Below are 23,122 nucleotides of genomic sequence, written 5' to 3'. Positions count from 1 at the left end.
CTCCGGTTGGGCTCCGGCGGTAAATATAGCGTTGGGTTTCCAGCTCCGTGGAACGGCGCTGGCGTTGCGTGAAGCCATTAATGAACGTTTATTGCGCACTTTACTGTAAAATGTGTGTTGCCATGTGGGCTTTTTCGCTCTCTAAAGGTCAGTTAATGGATAAATCAATTCTGCTCTCCAGCGGGGTTCGGGAGGCTTTACGAGCCCCCAAATGGACAGTTTAGTCGTCGATAAGAGCTCAAAATAAAAACAGCGGTTACATTTCAGCCGCGCTGAGGTGACGAGGGGGCGGCGTTCGCACCTTTTGGGTGGAATCGCCGAGGGATCCTTACTGGAGTCAACCAGAACATTTAATAAATAAAGGTTGTGATGGTCCCGGATATTCCGCTGACCTCTAAAGATCACCGTCGTCTGACCCCGGGTGGCCCTCTCTGTCCGGCACGGAGCGAGATCTGATCGATACCTCAAGTCCGCGCCCACTCGCTTGGATTTGATTTGTTTCCACGGCGACGCCGGCGTCAACGAAGCGAAAATCGAAGCGAAAGCGATGATGTAAAGTTGATGTAAAGTTGCTTTTAGCATCGGGGACTCGAGCCTGCGTCATGCTTTATTCCCCACGATATCGAATGAGGGGTCGGGCTCTAATCCTGCAGGTCACATGACGTCCATGATGTCACAGCAGACGGCGGTAAAGAACGTAAAGACATAAACCAGCATTTGTACCAAGGGGCCTTGAGCTGGACGCCGTCCGCTGTCTTCTGTAGCACGAGAACAATAATAGCAATATTAATGCCATCCGCTGACAGGGAGTCATCACTGCCCACCTCTCCTATGGTAATCCGGTAACTCTGACACGTACAAGCGGTGCCAGGTGACAGGAACCGGCTGGGTCACACTGAGTAATGTTGGAACCGACGGCGCCGCTGTGCACCCTCATTTTTACATCCACCGTGTGGGGAACACGGAGCAGCGGCTCCTGCCTGTCACCATGAAGGATGGCTGGATCACCACTCCCGGCACTGACATCTCGCCATATTAGCGGTTAGCATGTTGCTTCGCTTGAAATCGGGGACTTTTCACGTAGACACATACGATGCATTGGGTAGAAGTGTTACGTATCTTGCCCTGTTAAACTAATTTACGCTGTAAATTTCTTTTTGGGAGGGTGGTAATGAAAGCGCAGAGAAAAATAAGACCGCTATTAGCAAGAGAAAACAGAAATGAAAAGTTAAAACCCTTAAAGAAAACAAATCAAAAAATGCTTTTAATCCATTAAATACCGAGTGGGTTCTAGAGGAGTGGCCCGGCATGTTGTGTTTATTGCATTACTGGGAAAACAAAAGGTGCATTAAGAGATTATTTGCCCCACTTTAGCGCTTATGTTGCTAAAACAACACAAGCGACTGCTAACTTACCGAAATCAAACCACGGACCGGCTCACATTGGTGTGTCATTTTATTAAGAAAATAAGTATAAAAATATAAATATAAAACAATATGACTCAGCATTCAAACAGCATGAACTCAGTGTATGACAGTTTTCCTACAACATACACTTTCCATAACATATTACACCTATATGATGAAATGAGTTCACAGTTTGACAAATTAACTGCACCAACCACTCACATGAACATTGCTCGTCAAACAAATATAGCAAATAGTATATATGATGTCCATTATTTAAAAACGGTTTGTACAGTTACAGTATTTAATGGAGGTGGCTGGAAAAACCACTCGGCTCCATTCCTGCCCCGCCCCGCCCCGATCCAGTGCCGTGTACAATACTACTATCGCTCAAGTCACTTACAAAACACATTGTTCACATGTTTGTTCACAAAAAAAAACAAAACCCTAAGATTCAAAGGCATCTTTACTGATTATGACCAAAAAACATCAAAACTTTAAGAATTATGCTCCGCCCCCACGCTGTCGAGGATTACGCCGCCGCTCGGCATCCACGGAAGGAAACTTTAGCTCGAATGTTTGTGGCGCGCACGTTAGAGAATTAAATAGGCCACTAGTCAACTAGCAAGCTAGCAAACTAGACGGAAAAGAGATAGCTTGATAGATAGGCAAACAGACAATCGACTAGCTGGCTAGCTAACTAACTAGACAAACAACTGCCTGGCTAGCTAGCTAGAGAAACAGACAGAAAAAAAGGAACAGCAGAGAGCATCAGGGCTCAGTCTAGGTCTCTCTCTCAGGACTCTTTCCTATGTACATCTCTGCCAGCTTTTTGAACTGCGGTCCCCAGTGGCTGAGGTAATCGTAATCGTGGTCCCCCTCAGTGGCGGCAGACTCCAGCGAGCTGAGGGACTCTGCCAGCGACCCGTTGCCCTCGTAAGCATACGTGGCCAGGGAGTCGTAGGGCGGCGCCGTGGGGTCGGAATCATTCTCCTGCAGCCTCCCGTTTATGAAGTCCCTGACATCCGTGTTATCCTTTATAGGTGACGTCCTCCGAAACGGAAAGAGCATTTCAGGAATGATGTCCCTGCGCAGCTTGTTAGCATCCATCACCTCTGGATTGCGCAGCGTGCCGATATCAAAGGCCTGAGTGTCCTCCTCTCCGCCCCCTTCATCGTTGTAGCTGACAACGTTGTCTCTGACATCCTCTTTGGAGATGATCAGAGGCTCCTTCTTCCTCTGCCTCCTCAGGGCAGCAAACAGAACCACGATCACTGTACGAAAACAGGGGGGAGAGCAGAGGGAGAGAGAGCTGAGTGACTCCTTACATGTGTCAGGCATTAAAGAGTGCTGGGAAGCAAAAGCGTGAGGGGAAGCACATTTGCAACCCGTGAACGAACCCCCTCAAACCGCCCCGGGCGTTCACCTCCTTTTATTAAAGATTCACTCAAAAATGGCACATTCACTTGGTGGAGCGCTCAGTAGCTGGAGAGCCATCTTCTCCCTCCTGCTTCCCTTCCCTTCCCTTCCTTTTAGCAGCTACAGATGATCAGAGATCGCAGACGGAGCGGGTTTCCAGCACTGCGGCAATTCCAGCAACTCCCGCGATTCCCCCAGCAAAACGGGAAGCGGTCTTCCATTTAGGGCGAACCAAGCTCCCGCTTCTGTTCTCTCCCTGTCGCAGCAGCAGGAACCCGCGTCGCCTACCTGGCTCCCGCCTGGGTGTTAATTACAAAGCCTTCAATGTGACTCGACCGCGGGGGTGTGAGCGAGGGCTCGGAGCGAATCCTGACGGACGTTTGTGACTGACCGCCGCCGCCGCCGCCGCGTCGACGGCTCGGCGGAGCTGTGATGAAGAAGAGCAGATAGGCCGAGCTGTTCCGGCTCAGCGCCCGCCTGTCGGAGTCAAACGGAGGTGAATGAGACAGTCTGTCAGGGGGGCTGAAGTGCGAAAAGCGTCAGATAATGAGCAGATGTCATGATATTTTGCTCAAGAGGAGGGAGCGGAGTTTAACCTTCAGTACTCTTGAAATCCGCGGCCTGGCTGACGCGGAATTGGGAAGAAACGGGGATCGTTAGAGTTGAGACGAGCAGATGGAATTAAAAGCTGCTCCGAGCTAATTCAGGGCGTGGATCAAATGGCAAACCCGAGTAGCTAACCAGCCTGTGACGGGCCGAGGAACCGGGTTCACGCTCGCCACATGGGCCGGGGGGGGGGCGTCCTGGAGGACATTTCTATTGATCTACCCTGCTTTAAAATTGCATTACACTGATTCCCCAGTGAGTCCAAACACCCGTCTGCACCAGGAACACAGAGGTTCAATGAAAGTTAAAACCATTACTCGTATGTATGTCCTTGATCACGAGCGCCGCGTATCTGCCTTTAAACGGCTCCAAAGATGGACGCGGCCTCGGCTCTGACCTCTGGGCTTTTACTCAGTGCATTAGAAGGGCTGAAGTGGTGCTTTAGGACGTGGAGCGACCCGGTCTACGCACACGCAGCAGCGCCGTAAAGTGCATCTGTTTGTTTATGTGTTTCACCTAAAACCAGCGTCCGCCCGCGTGGACACGGATCATCCACATGCGTCCGCCCGCCGTGTTCGCTCGAGAGTCGGGCTAAGAGCGTTCGGCTCACCCTGTTTTTGTGGCCGTGACATCAAAAACACTTCCACTGGAAAAGGACAAGTGGTCCGGTCCATTTCAAGTAAGGATCACAGCAGTGTTCCACAACAACGGCTTCTGCTGAATACCAGCACTCGTGCTTTCGTTGGAGGGGTTCTGAGGTCGCCTCCTGGGTCGGCGTGGAAAAAAAAGCAGCTGACGTTGTTGCTAGCAAGTAGCCGCGGACAGGGATCACGCTAGCTACAGCCGAGCTCCGTTAGAGGCGATATGGTGTCTGACTACTTACTGAGGAGGATGATGACACAGAGCAGAATGGCCACCAGCGCTCCCGTCGTGAGGCCTTCAGAGAAGGGAAGAACCTCGGGGCTGCACGACTGCATGTTCCCGCGGCTGTCGCAGGCGCAGACGCGCACCACAAGCGTGCTGGTGCTGCTCTGAATGGGGTAGTCGTTGTCCGAGATCACCACGGGCAGGAAGTACATGCTCATCTCCCGGCGGCTGAACCCGCCCCTCCGCGTCAGGATGTTGGCCGTGTTGTCTGAGGAGGGAAAAAGCCGGAAATGGGGCGGGAAGTGGATGACAAGTCGGAGACTCCCGACGGACGGGCGTGCGGGTCTTACCTTCCCTGTCAACGACCGTGAAGTTGGGGTTGGTGGGACTGATGGTAAAGACGAACTTGTGTCCCACCTGAGGTTCGTCCGTGTCCACGGCGCTTATTGTCTGAATCAGCTGCACGGGGAAGAAGAGCAACCCTCACTATTCCAGCTGCATGTGCTCGGGAGGAGGCGGGAGCATCCCCGTCTCCATCCCAGCCAGGTTCCCGTCTGTCCCCACACAGTATATTCTGGTGATTATGCACATAAATATCATTTCCTGTCTCCCGAATCCCCTGAAGACGGAGTCTGACTTTGACTGAAGGTTATTAAATGTCAGCCGCTCTACCTCACGTCGTCCTCGCCTTCCTTCACGCTCCTAACTGATTAATGCCAAATCGCTCTTGCTAATACCCGAATGTTCCCTCTACGTGCGCGTTTAATGCGTCGTCACCCCAGGTGATCGCAGACCGCCGTTTCCTCAGAAGAAATGTGCGTCGTTGCTCAAGGTCAACGGCGCTCGCGACTGCGAATTCTCCCCGTCTGGGAATCCTAAAAGACTGGCCAGGAGGCTCCGCCCATCTTAATTTTGCGATGTTTTCCCGTGTACGCTGCAGCGGCGTGAAGCCAGCGCACGTGTTCCTGTCGCTGACACCGAACGGCGCCTCTTGCATATGGATGAGACGGAGAAGGGCCTGACGAATCATCAATACCCGATAACGTGGCGATGCATTCGACGGGCAGAACCCTCTGATTAGCATCGGGGGTGTCATGGTACTGAGCATAGCAAATGGGCTGTTTATACCATCGCGGCGACGCTCCGTCAATTAACACGGGCTTGAGAATCTCTGATGTCACCAGTGGCTAACAGCCGGAGCGTTACTATAGAAACAGAAGGTGGCTCAAGGCGAATCCTGAATGCACTCAGTCGTGTTGATGGCCTTGCTAGCAGATATATAAGGTCAAGGACCGGTTGTGGGTTCTGATGACGTCCCGGTCTCCAACGTACCTGCCCAGCTTTGACATTCTCGCAGACGAAGGTGTCGTAGGACGTGGCGAACTCTGGCGCGTTGTCGTTGACGTCCAACACTTTGATGAACACGGGCACTCGAGTGGTCTGGCCCGGGTTATCTGAAGTGGGCGGGGTAAAAAGGCAGCGTGAGGCGGAGCCGAGAAAAGCGCGCGGCGTTGGTAAAGGAGCCATTACTTATTTCGGTGGCCACCACGGAGATGTTGTGCCACTTGGACATCTCCCTGTCCAGGGCCTTCAGCGTGGTGATGGTGCCGTTGGTGGAGTCGATGTTGAACAGCCTCTCCAGATCCGTGTGCCGGTCGATTGAGTATCTGAAAGGAAGACGTTATTTCATTTATCACCTTTCATATGTCCACATAAACTGGAAACAGGCGTTTGAATATGCAGCGCGCGCCCGTGAGCCAGGAGTGGCCTGACAGCGTCGGGCAGCGGCCATATGGGGGCGGCGGCGGGTGGCGAATTTGCCTCTTTGACTTTGCGGAGCGGCAGAGGGCTCGCCTAATTCTGAAAACAAACCGTGTCTGCTCACTTCAGACGACTGTCTCCAGCCTCCGCTGGGAACGGACCTGGGGGGGAAACTATGAATCACGTCTCTTTCTTCCTCCCTTTTTCCACGCCGGCACATGGCGGCACTGATGGATCGCAGCTGCCACACGGGCAAATTTCTACACTCCAGCTCAGACGGCGGAGTCTTTTACTTCCCGCCGTGTGTTGCTTGTGTTATCGATTTATCCTGGTGTAATTATTCACAGCTGCTCTGCTTCCTCATTAGGCCGCTGACGAGGTCACTGATTTATTCCAATTGACTAGATTTGGTTGATGAGTTGGTGGTGAGTTGCCCGGTAACTGGCCGCAGCTTCCCAGCTTACTTGACTGCTTTCCTGTCGGCGTCCAGGTCCCTGGCCGACACCACGCCGACGAAGCTGCCGGCGGCCGTGTCCTCGTGCACCTCGATGACGTAGGGGTTCCTGGTGAAGACGGGCGGCTCGTCCACGTCCTCCACCGTCACCCTGACGGTGGCGTAATCTTTGAACTGCAGACCGTGGATGAACCTGGCGTCGAGGTAGGTGTTTCTCACCTCCACGCGGAACTCGTAGTCCTTTTTGGTTTCATAATCCAGCACCTGCAGACAGAAACGCATCGAGTCTCCTCTCAGGTGGCATCTTCACACAAAACAACCTCTAATTTTCCGATGGAGCCTCCAATTTAGGCAATTCCACGTTACAAATCCATGTGAAAAGTATCGAATCCTTAGGGGGACTAAAAGAAGCTTCAGAGCCAAAGGTTGCTTCATATTTTCATTTTTGTGGACTCGGACTATCTGATAATAAACTGTGGTTCAAGAATGATTCTGGCATATGTCTCTGCTAAACCATTAAAGCTTATCAGAGGACCGAAGCGCTCCCAGTCCGTCGTTCTGCTCAAGTAAATAGAGATAAGTCACGCTTTGAACTCAAACATGGAGTGACAAGAGCCAAACCTTGATTGAATGAATCACATTTTATTCCAGTTTTACACTGAATTTCAACACAATGGTGGGACAGAATAATGGGACGAGTGTGTTGGTGCGTCCACAAACTGCACCTTTTTGATGACGATGACTCCTTCCTGCGTCTTCTGGTCGGTGACGATGTTGAATATGTCGTGCCCGCCCACGATGCTGTATTCCATCTCAGCGTTGCGTCCCACGTCGGGGTCGTCGGCCTTGATTCGCCCGATGGCCCCGCCCACCTCGGTGGACTCGGGCGTGGTTACGCGAAAGGAATCTGAAAAAAACCGGAAATGACTTTTTCCCGACGCGAAAGAGACGGCTTCTGATTGTTGCGATAAAATGGAGGAAACAACAAAACCTCTTACGGTTTGCAAACCGTGGCGGGCTGTCGTTCACATCGGAGAGGGTGATGCTGACCGTGGTGGTCCCGGAAAGCCCCCCCATCTGTCCTGCCATGTCTTTGGCCTGGATCACCACCTGGTAGTGTTCCTTGACCTCCCGGTCCATGCCGGGCAGCGCCGTCTTAATGGTACCTGAAAGACCAGGACCGATCCACTTACAACAGCTGTAAAAAGCAAATCATCTTGGTTGTTTTTGGCTTGTGGGGACATTTTTGTTTCCTCTGTGAATCCGAAACATACATAGCTCTGTTTTATATGGAATTCAGAGGGACCACGCTGCCCCTCATTTGGATTTATCTCCTTTTGTAGTACTTCAAGGAAAATGATATCTGATGTCTAAATGAAACTGCAACCTTAAGGGCCCTCCCTGCTGTGGGGGCGCATTCATCTCCCCTGGTTGTTAAATCCTGCTGTCCTTGTTTTTGTTCTCTATGAAAAACAGCAAATAAGATGGCTGCCGCCTAAATGGGCGGAGTCTGGGGCTCTGAAACGGCGGTACAAATGCTAACGTGGACAACGGCTAAGGTTTCTTTCATTTCAGGTCCCCCCCCAGCTCTGACGCACACCGGCTCCTCGTGATTTGTGGAAAGTTATTTTTTAAATTGAGAAAAAAGGCAAAACGGCAAGAAGCACGTGAAATGCGAACACATGTTTTGGAAGGAAAAACACGCAAAATGCCAGTTTGCACACGTAAACAGCAGGAAAACACACGTGCAAAGGTGGGAGCGCGCTGGAAGAGCTGGCTTCAGCTGCCTGAAATCTTAGCTGAAAGGCCCTCAGGTCCTCCCCCTGACACTTTTGAAGCTCATTTTTGTTCCTTTCCCGCCTTTAATTTCAGTTCTTTCCTTTAAAGTCGGCACTTGGTGCTCTATCTCCTGCATTAGGGCCTCTTTTTTCCTCTGACAGCTCGCAGAGTTCGGAGTGATTGGTCCGGAGCGGAGGGCTGCGGCGGCGCCTGCACAAGCCCGCTGAACCATGTAATTATTATCCTTGCAACGTGTCCGTTCATCTGACAGGAATACTGGATTACAGACATTTTGATAGGCCGACGGGCCTTGTGAACAGGGGGCGAGCTAACTGGACATCCGGCTGTCCGCTGGGATTATGGCCTTTCCACGTCAAGCCCAACTGGCGTTCACCCGCGGGTGAAGACTGCTCGTGCACTGGTTAGCTGGGAGTATCTGGGAGTTTCATTTGTTGTCCCGCGACACACGCCCTGAACTAGATTCTTACTGGGTTTGTGTTGCCCTTGAATGCAGCGTTTCTGCTGCCCTATTCCTGTACGCTTCAAAACTTCCTTTTGTAGCGACGTCGTTCCGGAGGGAAAAGATGCGTCGTTCCTGTCAAATTGGGCTCACCGTTTTCAGAGTCCACGGAGAAGTAGGGCTGTCCCTGCAGAATGCTGTAGACCAGCTTGGCGCTGTTCCCGTACGTCTGATCGTCGGCGTCGCTCGCAGTGATGGTGACAACAGTCGTGCCTGCCCAGAGAACACGGAAAGTCGCGTTAAACAGCAGCGCAGCGTCAAAATTCCGCACCACTCAAGACGACAAGCTGCTACGGAATCAATGAAATAAGAGAAATCGGCCAATTTGGCCTTTAGGCTAACAAATCTGAGCTAATTAGCATCCTTTACATAATGTGACCGTCGTGTCACCTTACCAGCCTGTTAGGATTTTAACCTTTTCCCAGCAACGCCACCATTCCTAAAGCGCGTGAGCTATCCCGCGTCCCCTGCCCCCCCCCCCCCCCAGGGAATAACAATATTAGCGCACACATTTAAGGCCAAAGCTCACTTCCTCTCACATCTCTCCGCGGCGTCGCTCCGACATTAAGTCGTGGATAATCCACCCGAGTGTTCCAGCAGCGCCGCGCTGCAAACACTGTCCTTGGCATTCAGAGGACCTCTGCCGGGCCCAGTTTGTGTCGGACCGTCTCCGCGCATGCTAATGAGCCCTGGAACATCTGTCCCACTTAGTCGCTGCACTGTCGGTGGAAAAGGGAGCTGCTGATATTTCACGGCTGGCTGCCTTTATTAACCCGCACGTTCTGTCTAAAAATATAAAGCAGGTTATTAGTTCTGAGATGAGTACCGTTTAACCCGGCTCCACCCTTTCATCAGTCTGGGATCAGCCGGGAGATCCTGGCGATCCTGTTGTCTGTCACCAGTAAACAACGATTCACCCTCGAGGGCGCCTACTTATTCATTAGTTCTTGCGTAATTAGGGGTTGATTTCAAGTTGTTTGCGTCATCTTTACAGGCCGCGCTCGATGAAGCGAGTCTTTAATTGGCAGAACTGTTCCGATCTCCGCTCCGTCTCTGCTGTTTAAATACCAAATGCTTTCCTTTGTTCTGAATGCTTAATGAACCCCAGAAAAGAAATGACACGGTGCAGAGAGGAGGAAGGCGGCGCGGGTTCCCTCTTCAGGAACGCCCCGGACGCCCTGATTTTACTGGCTCACCGACGTCAGACATCTCGGGGACGCTGGCGAAGTAAATTTCCTTTGAGAACTTGGGCGCGTTGTCGTTGATGTCGTGGATTTTGATGTTGAATTCCGTGTCGGGCTCCAGCTCCGCGTTGGTGTTTCGGTCCAACACCTTTGCGTTGAGGGTGTACATGGCCTTCTCCTCCCTGTCCAGCCTCTTGGTGGCATGGATGTCGCCGGACTTCTCGTCGATGAGGAACAAGGTGCCCGCCCCGTCTCCGGTCAGAACGTACCTGACGTTGCCATTGCCTTTGTCCATGTTGGAATGCAGCTGGAATAAAAAATAATCATCATCAATCATCTATATTTCACAATCTGTGTGGAAGGTGAAGGGATGCGGACGCCATCTTAATGGGCAGTTGGACTGGGAGCTCTGGAGTTCCCTGAGAACATTACTGGGTTATTCTTGAAAGAATCTGGCGTCTGAAACGCGGCAGATTGCTCATGTGGACTCAAGCGTTCACGGAGGGTTATGGAAATGATGACTCTGAGCCTCGACGGCGCCCCATCTGTCATCTCATTAGGGCTCCTCATCGATATCACACCGTCGTCTCCCTTTGGATCGGTACCTGTTCACAATAGGGGTCCTTGATGAGCAGTGACACCAGCAGCTCTTTAGAAATACGGATCCTTTTTCTGATATTGGATTTAAGGAAGTGCTGGCCATGGACCAGGGTTTTCACTACAAATAGAGATCACTCATTTTTCTCCCCCACGCTCTTGCAACCACTTTGCGAGCAGCAATGCTAGCATGTTAGCATCAGCAGAAATCATGTTTAAGGATTTCATACGGGTTTAATGAATGCCTGTTGCCCCACCTCCCCCGCCGTATCTTCGGAGATCTCGTAAACCCGGAGAGGAATCTAAGAACAGAACATTACCCCGGCGGCCACCACGTCAAGCGCGACATATTCCATTAGTTCGGATCAAATTAGTCTGAGAATTTTCTTTGAAATTGCCCCTTTGAAAAATGAGCGCCAGCCTGACCTACAGCAACAATTCCTAAAATTAGTCACCTCTGACCTATCCATCACCTTGGAGAGGCCCGATGCATCACGGAGGAGTAATGGCGCCTTCCTGTGACAGACCCTTGATTTTTGGTTCTCATTAGCGCGCCGGGTGTGCCGGCAGATACATCTCAAGCACCATCTCTCCAGTTTGCATTTTAAACAACACGACGTTAAGGACACCGAATGTACATCAGCAGCTTATTAATATTAATGTCGGCACGCTGGGAGAGAGCTAATTATTTCTCGACAGTTGGGAGACTGATGTCAACACAACAGATTTGAGTGGAAATCCAAACTTTATTGCCAGTTAGCTGTTCCCAGGAAGAATAAAGGAAAAGAGGGAGGCGTGCGGAGACAAGTTGCTGTCAAGATCACATGAATAACACGCAGTGAATTCCATATGAAAATACTGTCCATTATCCAAAGTCTTTAAAGGAGAACTTCCGTTTTCACATAGATTTTTGTGCTTTGTCGTTCTAAATGAATATAAATTCTGTCCCCACTTGTCCAAAACGCCTCATTTTCACGAATCCCGCTGCTGGCGGCGGCGGCGGCGGCGGCTATTGATTACATGCTAATTTTTGGCAAGCATGAGAGTGTTTATGGATTTTTGTATTCAAATTGATTTCATGCTTTTACTGTGCACGTTCACAGCCACTAAAAGGAAACGCCAATCACCTCTTCGCGCTGAGACACTGCATCTGCGTGAGGTGCTTCATCACTGAGGTGGATAAATGTCTAACAATCAAACGCAGAGGTTGCTGAAGGATCACTGAAAAGCTTGAGATTTGAAGCTGGGAGGAAATGAAATATTACGTTTTTCAACCCCTTTAAATTGTCCAACCCACTGTGGCCTTATATTTTCCTCCCTCGAGAGCAGGTTTAATTCTGTCAGGCACAGCCGATCTTTATCAGTCTGAAATATCTGGGCATGCAGCCGGCCCATCAATCATCAGAGTCATTGTGTGGAACGGTCCCGTCTTGTATTTTATAGAGGGAACACGCTCTAGTTTTCTCTCCGTGATTTACGGAATAGCGGATGGAAAGACGACTCGACTTGTTGGTGAAGCAGAGTAAAACTGATGCCAGCGCAGTTGCTCTGGAGCGCCAGGGGATGACACGGAGCGCGGCGCCTCTTCTGCACAACAGTGCATCTCGAGCTCAGTTAGCCACGTAGCTAACGCTAGCGTCCCAGGGAGTGATCTATAGCATAACCTGGATCTCAGCCAATAAGCTGCCGCGGAGCGATGGCCTGCTTCTGCGCGCTGTGTAAGAGCTCCGGCTCGAACATATTTCACAACCAAATATATGTTTCAGCCGTGTTCCCCGAGTGAGACGGCTCTGTGCACGACAGCAGGGTTTAATCTCCTTGAGATGCATCAGCAATAGAGGAGATTTACCTCCGGATGCCAGGAGCCGGCCTCTATTATACCGTCCCAAAATCCACCCTTGTGCGCAGTTACTGCAAACACGGCATTCGCATCCCCGACGAGTGCGGCGCGCCGTTGCGACAAAATCAAATGTCAGCACGAGCTAGCTGCGTTTGCAGAGATTTACTGGCTCTCCCTTTCAAGGCCTTGCAGCACTAATACAGCCTTTTCAAGGCCTTGCAACACAAGCACAGAAGAGCGCCTTGATGAGTTAAATCGCCTCGCACAAACACTGAGGAATTGTCGGCAAATGAGCAAAACCATTGGCAATTCTTGTCAGGTCTCCGGTAAGCATTGCCCACTGCTGCAAAGAGGAGATAGCAAAGCAGAGAGTAGGACGGATACAGAATAATTACTCCTGCTCTCTCGCTTCCTCCGTCTCTCAAGACAGGAAAAAGGACGACAGGAGCAGTCATCTAATGTAGAAGTCTACGCAAAGGTGCTCAGTTATGGGAGCTGGCCCGCTCTGTAGCGAGAATGGCTGCAGAATTCCGCACGTGGCTGAATTGTGCAGCGTCTCAAGGATACATATTGGCAGCACATTAATACAACAAAGCGGGAGAAGTTGGAATATTCTAATTCTGCGCAGCCCGCACTCTTTACAAGACAATGCAGTGTGGCAGGCAGTTAATGGGATTTGGTTGACTTCAAACACGGCGGCGCGATGCTCCTCGGTTCAAAGTTTGCCATTGTATTGCTCAGCATTGCGAGTGTTGGCGCTTCACAGCCCCGCTTAAGAAGTAGGGCAGCGGAGCCGCACGCCGCCGCCGCGCGCGCTCATTAACGGCCTCGTGGAAATCAGTTAGAATGAGATTCGAGGCTTGAAAGCGGCGGCACGTTTGCATTCACGGAACGCCGCGCCTGGTCCGCCGGTGCCCCGTCTTTTCTCTCGTTGCTGTTTTTCTTATCGTCTTTTTTTCCCCGTTCTTTGCGCTAGGTGTCGCTCAGCAGCCGCCAGCGGGGAGCGCTGCGCCCCTTTTTTGAGCGGTCCGGCGAGCGGCGCGTTTATTACGGGGCTTCGACTCGGAGCGGGAGCCGGGCGACTATCCTTTACATCAAATCTGATTGCCGTAATCAAGGAATCAAGCTCAAGTGACAGTGAGCGAGTGTGTGGGGGCTGATTGGAGGGGCTTGATTGGATGTGAAATAAACAAGGTCTCCCACAGTGCGCCGCCAAGGCCATTAAATGATCTTTATGAGGAAAACCATCAAGGCTTTGATGGCTTTGTGCTGGCCATGAAAGTGCTTTTTCCATTTAGTGATGGTTCTCCCTCTTTGCCCCCCCCCCCCCCCCCCCCACCCAACAATCTGCTCTTCCAATCTGCAGCCTTGTTTTGCACCTTTTTCTTTCTAACCATTTTATTGATTCCTCTCTTTTCTGCGCCCATTAGTCTTTTGTCCCCCCCCCCCCCCTTTATTCCTGGTATCATTATTTTGCTTTGGACGTGACTGTTTTCCAGCTGTCCTGTCCGAGAGATTGAATGGATGGATAAATAATAAACCCGGCAAATATCGCAACCAGCCCCACGCCGTCACATTTCTAGCGGAGTGCATCGGCGCCATCACCCAGGTGGTGGATGCTGGGGGCTCTTTTGGCTGGGTGGGGGCGGCTGCAACACTCCCCAAACTCTCTGGGTTTGGCGACACTTTCAAATGAGAAAGATTCTATCGGATGGAGGCGGAACGAGGGGGACGGGCGAATGTAAAGCTGGCAGAAGCCGGATGCCAAACACCATCAATGATCCCCGTGAAATCTTCCGAGTCACCAACGCATCAGTTTCTTCTCCACTCCCTGTTTTTCCTTGCTGAGCCTTCACAGCACAAGGAGGTGAATCTGATCTGCCCTCCTGATTGATATGTTTTCTCCCCTCTCCTCCCACTCTGCGCATCCCATTTATTTTTGCTGCGTCTTCGGCGTCGCGGCATCACCATGATGGTTGCAGCAGAAGTTGTCATATTCCCCTCCTCAGCCTCCGACAAGACACTTGTTTACTCCCGAGGATGAGGTGTGCGATGAAAGCCGGCTTCCTTTGAGAAAATTGGCTGTCGACAGCCACCTCATTTCCCTCCTTCCGCTTGATAACGCGAGCGTTTCTCATCACACCTGTCTTTAAAGTGTTAGCGCGGGTGAGCTGTCGAGACGCCCTCAGATCCGGGTTGGGTGCATGGTGGGGGGGGAGTCGTCCTCATTCTGAAGAGGAAAGTGTCTCTCAAAAACAACTCCAGCCATTGTTCCGCCGCCCGAGGCTGGTTTAAGCTGTCTGCCTGTTTTGTAGTTCTGGATGTCGGCCGTGACCTCATCCATCGTTCATCTTATTTGGTCTGTCAGAGCTACTAAAAATACATTCACGCAAACGCACGCGCCGAATCACGCGCACAGATTCTGCGGCGGCGGAGTGATATTTGCTATCTTTATCTCTTAAAATGCCAAAACAGTCTCATATGTTCGCTTTTATTCCTCTCATCTGCGGCAGCCTGTCGCCCTGGACCCTCAACTAACCCTCGACCGGACTCGCCGAAAACCGTTTAATCTGTCCAGCAGGGGGCAGCAGAGTCGACATGGTGAGAACACACCTGGTGTAAATAAACAACTAAAAACTAGAAAGAAAACAGAAAAATGCTTAAATGCCACCCGCCCGCTCGGTTCGTGTCTGAATATTCGCAGCTTGTCCGATGAAAATGACCTCGTCGGCCTCCATTTTGGTTTTTTGATGAACAATGAGACTATTTTAGCACTGATGGCGCCTGGCCAAGAGTAAATCAATGAAACTTTGACTCTGATAAAATCCCACATTCTTCTCCGAACCAGCAGCGTAATGGAAAAGACAGGAGGAAGCGTGGACGCTCTCCTTCCGTCTGCCCTGCTGTTCGTCAGTGATGGCAAACGCTTCTCTGTCATGTGTGTGTGTGTGTGTGGTGTGTGTGTGTGTGTGTGGACCCCATACCTTGCCGACATACTGGTGGTCGTTTCCTGTGTATTCCTCAAGGAGAAAGAATTGATTCCACATCCATCCGCGTTTGGACCTCTGAAGAATCCTTCCATCGCCCTCCATCCCAAACAGTTTCCCTATATTCCCAGGCGTGAAAGGCATGGCGTTGCTGGGCCCCAGCATGGAGAGCGTCAACAGGAGCAGAATCTGATTGGCTATCATGGTATCCAATCAGGTGGGAGAGGTCTTGGATGATTTTGGACTTATGGCAGTGGGCTTCTGATGGGATGAACACTAGAGGGCAGTGTCACCCGAGCATGCATTGTATTCCTTACTTCGAGTTCCTTGGGAAGCCTGGAAAAAGAGGAAAAGCCGGTCAAAAACTGAGACGGCGGTGGGACCAACATGACACATTTTAGGGCAGCAGCGTCAGGAAGTGCTGCTGAGAATGAAACGTATCTAAAAATCCAGCATCTCTCAGCGCTGATGTGAGTTGACGTTCGGAAGTTCAACCCGGCAGCAGCCACAGCCTGGAAAAAGGGAGTGCTGCCACGTTCCGGCTCTCCGCATATTAGTCATTAAAGAAGCCAACGTCGCTACGCTAGTTACATGTCACAGAGACAAACACACACACACCCACACACACACACACCCACACACACACACACACACACACACCCTCCTCCTGGATCCTGCTGACTCACCAACCTTTCCAAATTATGAATTTTGTTTTGTTTTCCAACACTAGACCCAAATAAATCCCACCTTCCTGAAGCCCGCTTAGTAGGTGTCCAGGTGCGGAGCGTGCACCCCGGGGACACGCACGCACGCCGCCCCCCGGGCCGCGTTGTTGCTTTTGTTCACAGCTCCACGGTGATGTCATCAAACCCATTTTCCACAAACGAATTACCTTTGTGATGAAACTGAAGCGCGTTAAACAAACGGACGTGATCCTCGGGAAAGGAAATCAAATAACTAAGCTAACAAGATTTCCTGCCGATGGGGTTGTGGGGGGGGGGGGGGACAGAAACAGAAACAGTCACAACGAACAGATGCTGGCGTGGTCCAGAGCAACCCGGCAGAGCTGAGGCAAACGTCCACCGAAAATAATATTAAAATAAAAGAATAAAAGCCAGATCGAGTACATCGAGTACAGGAAGAGCTCTGATTTAGATTTAGGCCGATGAAATACGGTGCTAAATTGCAGTTTAGGCCTGTTTTTTCCCGTCTTCCGCGTTATTTTCTCCGGCGTGCCCCGAGCCCGGCACCAGTGACACGCTCGTTCCTGAAATCAGCAAACGCCGCCTCGCAATTAATCTAGTCTGATGCTTGTGATTGCATTTTCTAATTATCATTCCAGCTTGTCCTTGAGTTTTAATAGCATTCTGGATATTAATCTTTGATGTGGCGTGCTTATTAAGCATTAGGCCAGCGTGTCTTTTCAGAATTCTCCCAAACAGCCCATTAAAGGATGAGAGAGCCTGCTGAGCGTGTGCCAGAGCCTATAGACTCCAGCTGAATAAGCTCGACTTCAAATTCCGCCTCGGAAATAGGCGGGTTTATTTCTTTAATGGCTGTTTATCATTATATTAGACTCCAGGCAGCTGATATGGCTCTGCCGTTTAAGAAAAGGGGGAAAGGAAGCAACAAAATAGCTAATTTTGATGTTTGTGGTGAGGCAGCCTGGCAGCGGCTCCTCGGTGCTCCATTTCTGTCATTTGGAAGAAACGGGCCTTGATGAATGTCTTTGATCGGATGCTGATCAGAAAATGTTAAAGTCTGACTTGTGGGATGATAATTCCAGGTGCACTGAGCCGCAGCCGGTCTGATGAGGTCGGCGTGCCCAGTGCAGCGCTGATGCTCCAAGGTCGGCGGCCTTTGTGCGGCTTCGACGGTAGCGGCCAGCCTTCTTCGTTTTTAGCTTTTCAGCACGTCAGAAGCACCAAACATTCAGGAAAACGGAAAACAAATGGAGGCCTGGAAAACGGAAGCGTTGGTGCTTTTATGGCGCTCTGTTGTGGCGCCTGACCCCCGCGTGCTGTAAATCCAGACTGGGACACCTTTACTGGTGTCAAAGACGTGACAAAGATGGACGGAGGGCAGCCTGGAGGTCGCGAGGTCACAGAGCTCTTGTCATGATTACTGGGGGGGGGTGGAGGGCTTGGACGCACACCCAAAGTGGAGATTTAAAGCCCTTTTCCCCACCCACCCGGCGTCTGACACGGCAGAAGGGACGACTTCCGCGTGATTGACAGGAAGACGGATAGCTTGAGTGATTGCTGGGCGCAGCGAGCGTAAATCCGGCGTGGAGGGCAGGCGGAGGCGCCTGACGCAGCCTGGTGCAGAGTCTCCACTTGGTGGAGCCCAAGACCTTCAGCCTGTGCACACGGGCTGAGGCTCCAGCAGACCCCAGCGAGCCTTACCCACTGTGTTCTGAAGTCCTCGAAGCAATTTCGGGACACGGCGCACATTTTTTATTATTATTGAGAAGCTCTAAATGGTTTTTTTGGGGTTTCTTCCGACTGTAAAAATCTACATCGTTATTTAAAAATGGCTGAGACCACAGTTGTAACCCCCCCCCACACACACACACACACACACACACACACAGGTGGGATCCAGCCACAGCGACATTATTTGTTCTGTCTGCTTCTGCTCTTAACATCCACTTCACCATCTTTCCAACTGCACATATTTAATCTCATTCCCTTATCGCTGGCTAGCTGTGTGTGCGTGCGTGCGCGCGTGCACGCGTGCTTTCTTCCTCCCTCTTTACCGCTGAAAGGTCACCCACGTCTCACCATAATTCAAGGAGCGCGTTTGTGGCTAATTTGCTCTGAACGGTAGCGTTACATGTGGACGACCCCGTGCACGCCAACACACCCGGAACAGAGCACACGGGCGACTGGAAAGTGAGTCGGGCGGGGTGGAGGGAAGAGGTGAGTGGGTGGATTAAGTTTGTGCCGTGGAGGATGTGCACGCGTACAGGTGACGCCGTCGGCCACGCCGTCACCGACGCCTCCGGGCGTCCTGGGCGCTGTGAACGCCACGGTGCCCCCGTCCAATCCGCGAGCCGCAGCTTTCCTGCCTCTCGCCTCACCGCCCAGCGTTTCTGCGTCCGCACAACAGGTGCACGCGCACCTAAAGGCGTGCATGTATGCGGCGCATGTGCGTACGTGGGCTGGCACAGGGAATTCTGTACTCGCAGAGGTGCGCCGGCTCACTTCCCCGTCCACAACAGAAATCCGTAAATGTCCTCAAGCGGCAACTTGTGAATTTCCGCACGGCCGTTCGAAGAAAGTCAAAGCAGGCTTCGGCGATGCTTAAGTTGCGGCAGAGGCGAGGAGCAGCCTGGCTCGGCTGCACGCAGCCGCGTTCACTCCCGCACATCTAGTGCATGAATAAATAAACAAGGCTAATTCGAATTACGGGGTGGAGGAGCCTTGAAATGGCCCCTCGCCTCAGTTCATTTCGCACTTATCAACCCCCGAGGACTTGTGACACTTTGCAGATTCGGCGCCGCGCTCGTGCGCCTTCTGCCGCCGCGCGGGCGGCGGATGGGAGCCCGGGGCGGCTGCAGGCGGGCTCCATCCGAAGTGTGCGTTTCAGAAAAAAGAGTGGGAAAAGCTCTTACCTTTGATTTTCAGAGCTCAGCATCCATGCGCGATTCAGCGGCTCCGCTCCTGCTCCTCAGCGGCGCTCGGCGGCGGAGGATGCGACTCTTCGCGGCAGCGCGTACATTCCGGGACTGACAACAGCACAGCTGGGAGAGTGTGTATGGGAGAGTGTGTGTGCGTTAGAGAGAGAGAGAGAGAGAGAGAGAGAGAGAGAGAGAGAGAGAGCGAGCCTCCTGCCTGCTCTGCCTCACTCATTCTATGCTCCTCTCTCTGCGCCCTCCCTCGCACCAGTTCTCCTCCCTGGCTTCTCTCCCTTCTCTCCTCTACACGTTTCCCCTATCATCTCTTCTCTGTCTCTCTCTTGTCTCCTGCTCCCCCCCCCCCACTCCCCTCTCTGGCTGTCCCCTCCTCCTCCGTCTTCCTCTAGCCGTGCATCACTCCTGGCGGTGGATGTCACAGAGGCTGAAGCCGAGGCGACTCTGCCCCCATTGGCTGCCATTCACAAGTTGGCGATAAAGAGAGACGCAGGCAAAGAAAAGAAGAAAAGCGGAGGAAAAAATAGGATGGGGATGGGGGGGTAATGCCCTTACGTCCCAGTGAGCATCAGTTGACTGTGGAATGGTGAAAGCAGGGAGGCTGAAGAAGGGGGCGGTTGCTTGGAAGCCCCCTTTTCATTCTCCGTGCGAGTGTCCGTGGCCCAAAACAACACGGCTCCGACGGACGGACGGGCGGACGGTCTAATCTCTGTTTCCACTGTGGGTGGAACGAAGGGGAAAAGGCCCATAACTTGTAAATCAGCCCTGCAGCGAGGGCCGCTGTGTGTACGTGTGTGTGTGTGTGTGTGTGTGTGTGGTGTGTGTGTGTGTGGGTGGGGGGGGGGCTGCTTTTTGCCCCGTTTATCTTCATCTCGGAGCCTCTCTGGCTGACTTGGCCGCCACTGTGTGGCAGGTGCACGTGAAGTCCAGGCGCTCCGTCATCTCTCCTCATTACACGCTCCATGTTGGATGCATATCAATCCGTCTCCATACAGTCGGAGCTGTCGCAGACGGCATGGAATTTTAATTCAGTCAGGACTGGTGGGGGGGAGTGTTTGATGTCCACTCAATCATCACAGTATAAATATATCGTCTTTGCATTGAGATTCCCACTGAAGCTTCTGATGGCTGAACGTTCCCACTCAGGAAAATGAGGATGGGAAGTAACCGTTATTCTGTCTTTATTGAGATGGGTACCCTCTGGGCGGGGGGGTGATGTCATAGAGAAGGTAGGCAACGGTGGGCAATAGGTGACGTGGTCGGGAGTCAAAGCGTCCTTCTGAAGTGAACAAGTGCCTTTATGGGGTTGAGATCGGAATTTCTGCAGAGTTTTTTTTTTTGCTTTTGTTTTTTGCCTCTTCCCTGATCAAGAAGGTCCCAGTAAACGGACGGAAGAAAACCGCTTTAATCTAATGGCCGAGCCGCTGATGTCCGTGGGGATGAGGCAAAGAGGAGCGGGCAGAGATGCGCTCGGAGCTGCCAGGATCGTGTACCTTGAGCGGATAAACGGTTGCTTGATGTCACTTTGAGATGCACGGGGCGGCATTAGAGCCGCGCTGCCGATGAATAATTTAAGGAGAGCAGCAGTCGCTGGCCGCCGTCTTCGCCTCCTCGTCCGTAGATTATCGGCTCCACTTCCCCGCCACCACAAATAAAAATGCAAACAGGCCAAGCTAATTATCAGAAGTGGCGAGGTCGCCTCCCTGTGATGTGGAGCCAAGTCCTCGCCGCTCAATGTGATTGTGTTTGTGCTTGAGATTAAGAAGTCGGTGTTCACATTTTGTTTGTGCGGGCGCATGTTGGGCTGCGCACTGCATCTGTGTGGGAACAGAGGTGTGTCATGTTGACTTAGCCACGCGTGTGTGTGTGTGTGTGTACACCAGGGATGCTAACGTGTGTTTTTGTTGTACGTGTGTGTGTGTGTGTGTGTGTGTGTGTGGTGGGGGGGGCTGCTTTTTGCCCCGTTTATCTTCATCTCGGAGCCTCTCTGGCTGACTTGGCCGCCACTGTGTGGCAGGTGCACGTAAAGTCCAGGCGCTCCGTCATCTCTCCTCATTACACGCTCCATGTTGGATGCATATCAATCCGTCTCCATACAGTCGGAGCTGTCGCAGACGGCATGGAATTTTAATTCAGTCAGGACTGGTGGGGGGGAGTGTTTGATGTCCACTCAATCATCACAGTATAAATATATCGTCTTTGCATTGAGATTCCCACTGAAGCTTCTGATGGCTGAACGTTCCCACTCAGGAAAATGAGGATGGGAAGTAACCGTTATTCTGTCTTTATTGAGATGGGTACCCTCTGGGCGGGGGGGTGATGTCATAGAGAAGGTAGGCAACGGTGGGCAATAGGTGACGTGGTCAGGAGTCAAAGCGTCCTTCTGAAGTGAACAAGTGCCTTTATGGGCTTGAGATCGGAATTTCTGCAGAGTTTTTTTTTTTGCTTTTGTTTTTTGCCTCTTCCCTGATCAAGAAGGTCCCGGTAAACGGACGGAAGAAAACCGCTTTAATCTAATGGCCGAGCCGCTGATGTCCGTGGGGATGAGGCAAAGAGGAGCGGGCAGAGATGCGCTCGGAGCTGCCAGGATCGTGTACCTTGAGCGGATAAACGGTTGCTTGATGTCACTTTGAGATGCACGGGGCGGCATTAGAGCCGCGCTGCCGATGAATAATTTAAGGAGAGCAGCAGTCGCTGGCCGCCGTCTTCGCCTCCTCGTCCGTAGATTATCGGCTCCACTTCCCCGCCACCACAAATAAAAATGCAAACAGGCCAAGCTAATTATCAGAAGTGGCGAGGTCGCCTCCCTGTGATGTGGAGCCAAGTCCTCGCCGCTCAATCTGATTGTGTTTGTGCTTGAGATTAAGAAGTCGGTGTTCACATTTTGTTTGTGCGGGCGCATGTTGGGCTGCGCACTGCATCTGTGTGGGAACAGAGGTGTGTCATGTTGACTTAGCCACGCGTGTGTGTGTGTGTGTGTACACCAGGGATGCTAACGTGTGTTTTTGTTGTACGTGTGTGTGTGTGTGTGTGCTCCTCGCTAACAAGCCACAGGAAAAAGCAGGCTAATTTGTACATCTCTGCATAGAATTAGTATTAATTTCCAAGCTATCTACACCCCGGGGACGTTAATAACGCTGTTGTTACAGAAGGCAAACAACTGTGTGCAAACATCAGAGAGCACGGCGGAGCGTTGTACCCAGCCGTGTCAGAAAATATGGAAACACACTCCCACACTACCGCCACCAAAAAACTACAATCTTCTTTTAACAGGCCTCCATGCAAGCAATTTCCTCCTTCTCATTGTTTCTCCTCTTCTCCTTATTAGAGCTCCATTACATTAAATCAGCTTCCCAGGCGGAGGAAACGGCTTCTTTAAATAAGAGCGTCTCCCGATTCCTGCCCAATTCTCGGTGTCGGCTCCCATCAGCGTCAGCAGCCTGTTGCGGCAGCAGTCCGAGCCCTTCCCGATTACTTCTCCGAGTTCTCCTCACTGCGTTCCCCAGAGAAAAGTGGCTGCGCTCCCGATGCTGCAGTAGCCTAGCATCCGCAGCTTCTAGCGACTAGACCAGCGGAGTTTAAGAAAGAGCAAAATCGCCCTCTCTGAGATCAGATCCCACCCTTTAATGTCATCCACAAACTCCTATTTCTTCTTCACGTCCCAAGATCACAACTGGCATCGGCTCCGACCCTCAGCCGAGCCAGGAAGTGCGATTAAAGGTCGTTTACTGTGACCTCCCGGCCGCCGCTGAACGAGCGGTCGCGCTCCGCTGCAACGCGCTTCAACGAAAAAGTGTCGTCGTTATTCCCAGGAAAGGCTGCTCGGCACGCCTGAGCAGTAAACAAACTCGCACGTGCAGAACGTACCTCCAGCAGAGCTGCAGCTGTGTGTCGGCACCAGAACCGGGTGGGCGGGTTTGGTCCACGTTTAACATCCAGCAGGATGGAATCATAAAGCAGCTACTGCTGTCAGTCAGAGTAATGGCAGGGTAGCCGGTGATTAATCACGGCTTACGGAACGTGTTCTTTATTCATCGTCGTAGGAACAGACGGATAAACGGCGAAAGG

The 23,122-nt window shown here is 51.8% G+C and overlaps 1 protein-coding gene and 1 long non-coding RNA gene across 2 annotated transcripts in view; one reads left to right on the top strand and one right to left on the bottom strand.

Annotated features, from left to right (window-relative positions):
* LOC130513774 (uncharacterized) overlaps window positions 1–23,122 on the top strand; it is a 175,082-nt gene that overhangs the window by 89,495 nt on the left and 62,465 nt on the right. The window contains exon 3 of the long non-coding RNA XR_008946826.1: window positions 6,550–6,717. This is a non-coding gene — a long non-coding RNA (uncharacterized LOC130513774). The remainder of the gene's footprint in view (window positions 1–6,549; window positions 6,718–23,122) is intronic.
* Window positions 1,438–19,330, bottom strand: cdh10a (cadherin 10, type 2a (T2-cadherin)). The gene is made up of 12 exons (XM_057012795.1): window positions 19,037–19,330; window positions 15,418–15,756; window positions 10,009–10,303; window positions 8,906–9,025; window positions 7,512–7,679; window positions 7,239–7,420; window positions 6,524–6,777; window positions 5,829–5,965; window positions 5,631–5,752; window positions 4,649–4,757; window positions 4,315–4,566; window positions 1,438–2,680 (listed from the first exon to the last, which is right to left on the bottom strand). Exons 2-12 carry the CDS (start codon window positions 15,622–15,624, stop codon window positions 2,190–2,192), a joined length of 2,337 nt encoding a protein of 778 aa, XP_056868775.1. The 5' UTR covers window positions 15,625–15,756; window positions 19,037–19,330; the 3' UTR covers window positions 1,438–2,189.

Source organism: Takifugu flavidus, chromosome 17 (genome assembly GCF_003711565.1).
Source record: "Takifugu flavidus isolate HTHZ2018 chromosome 17, ASM371156v2, whole genome shotgun sequence".
In the NCBI taxonomy this organism is placed as follows: domain Eukaryota; kingdom Metazoa; phylum Chordata; class Actinopteri; order Tetraodontiformes; family Tetraodontidae; genus Takifugu; species Takifugu flavidus.
Note: the sequence above shows the minus strand (reverse complement) of the source record. Positions and strands in the feature narration are given on the sequence as shown.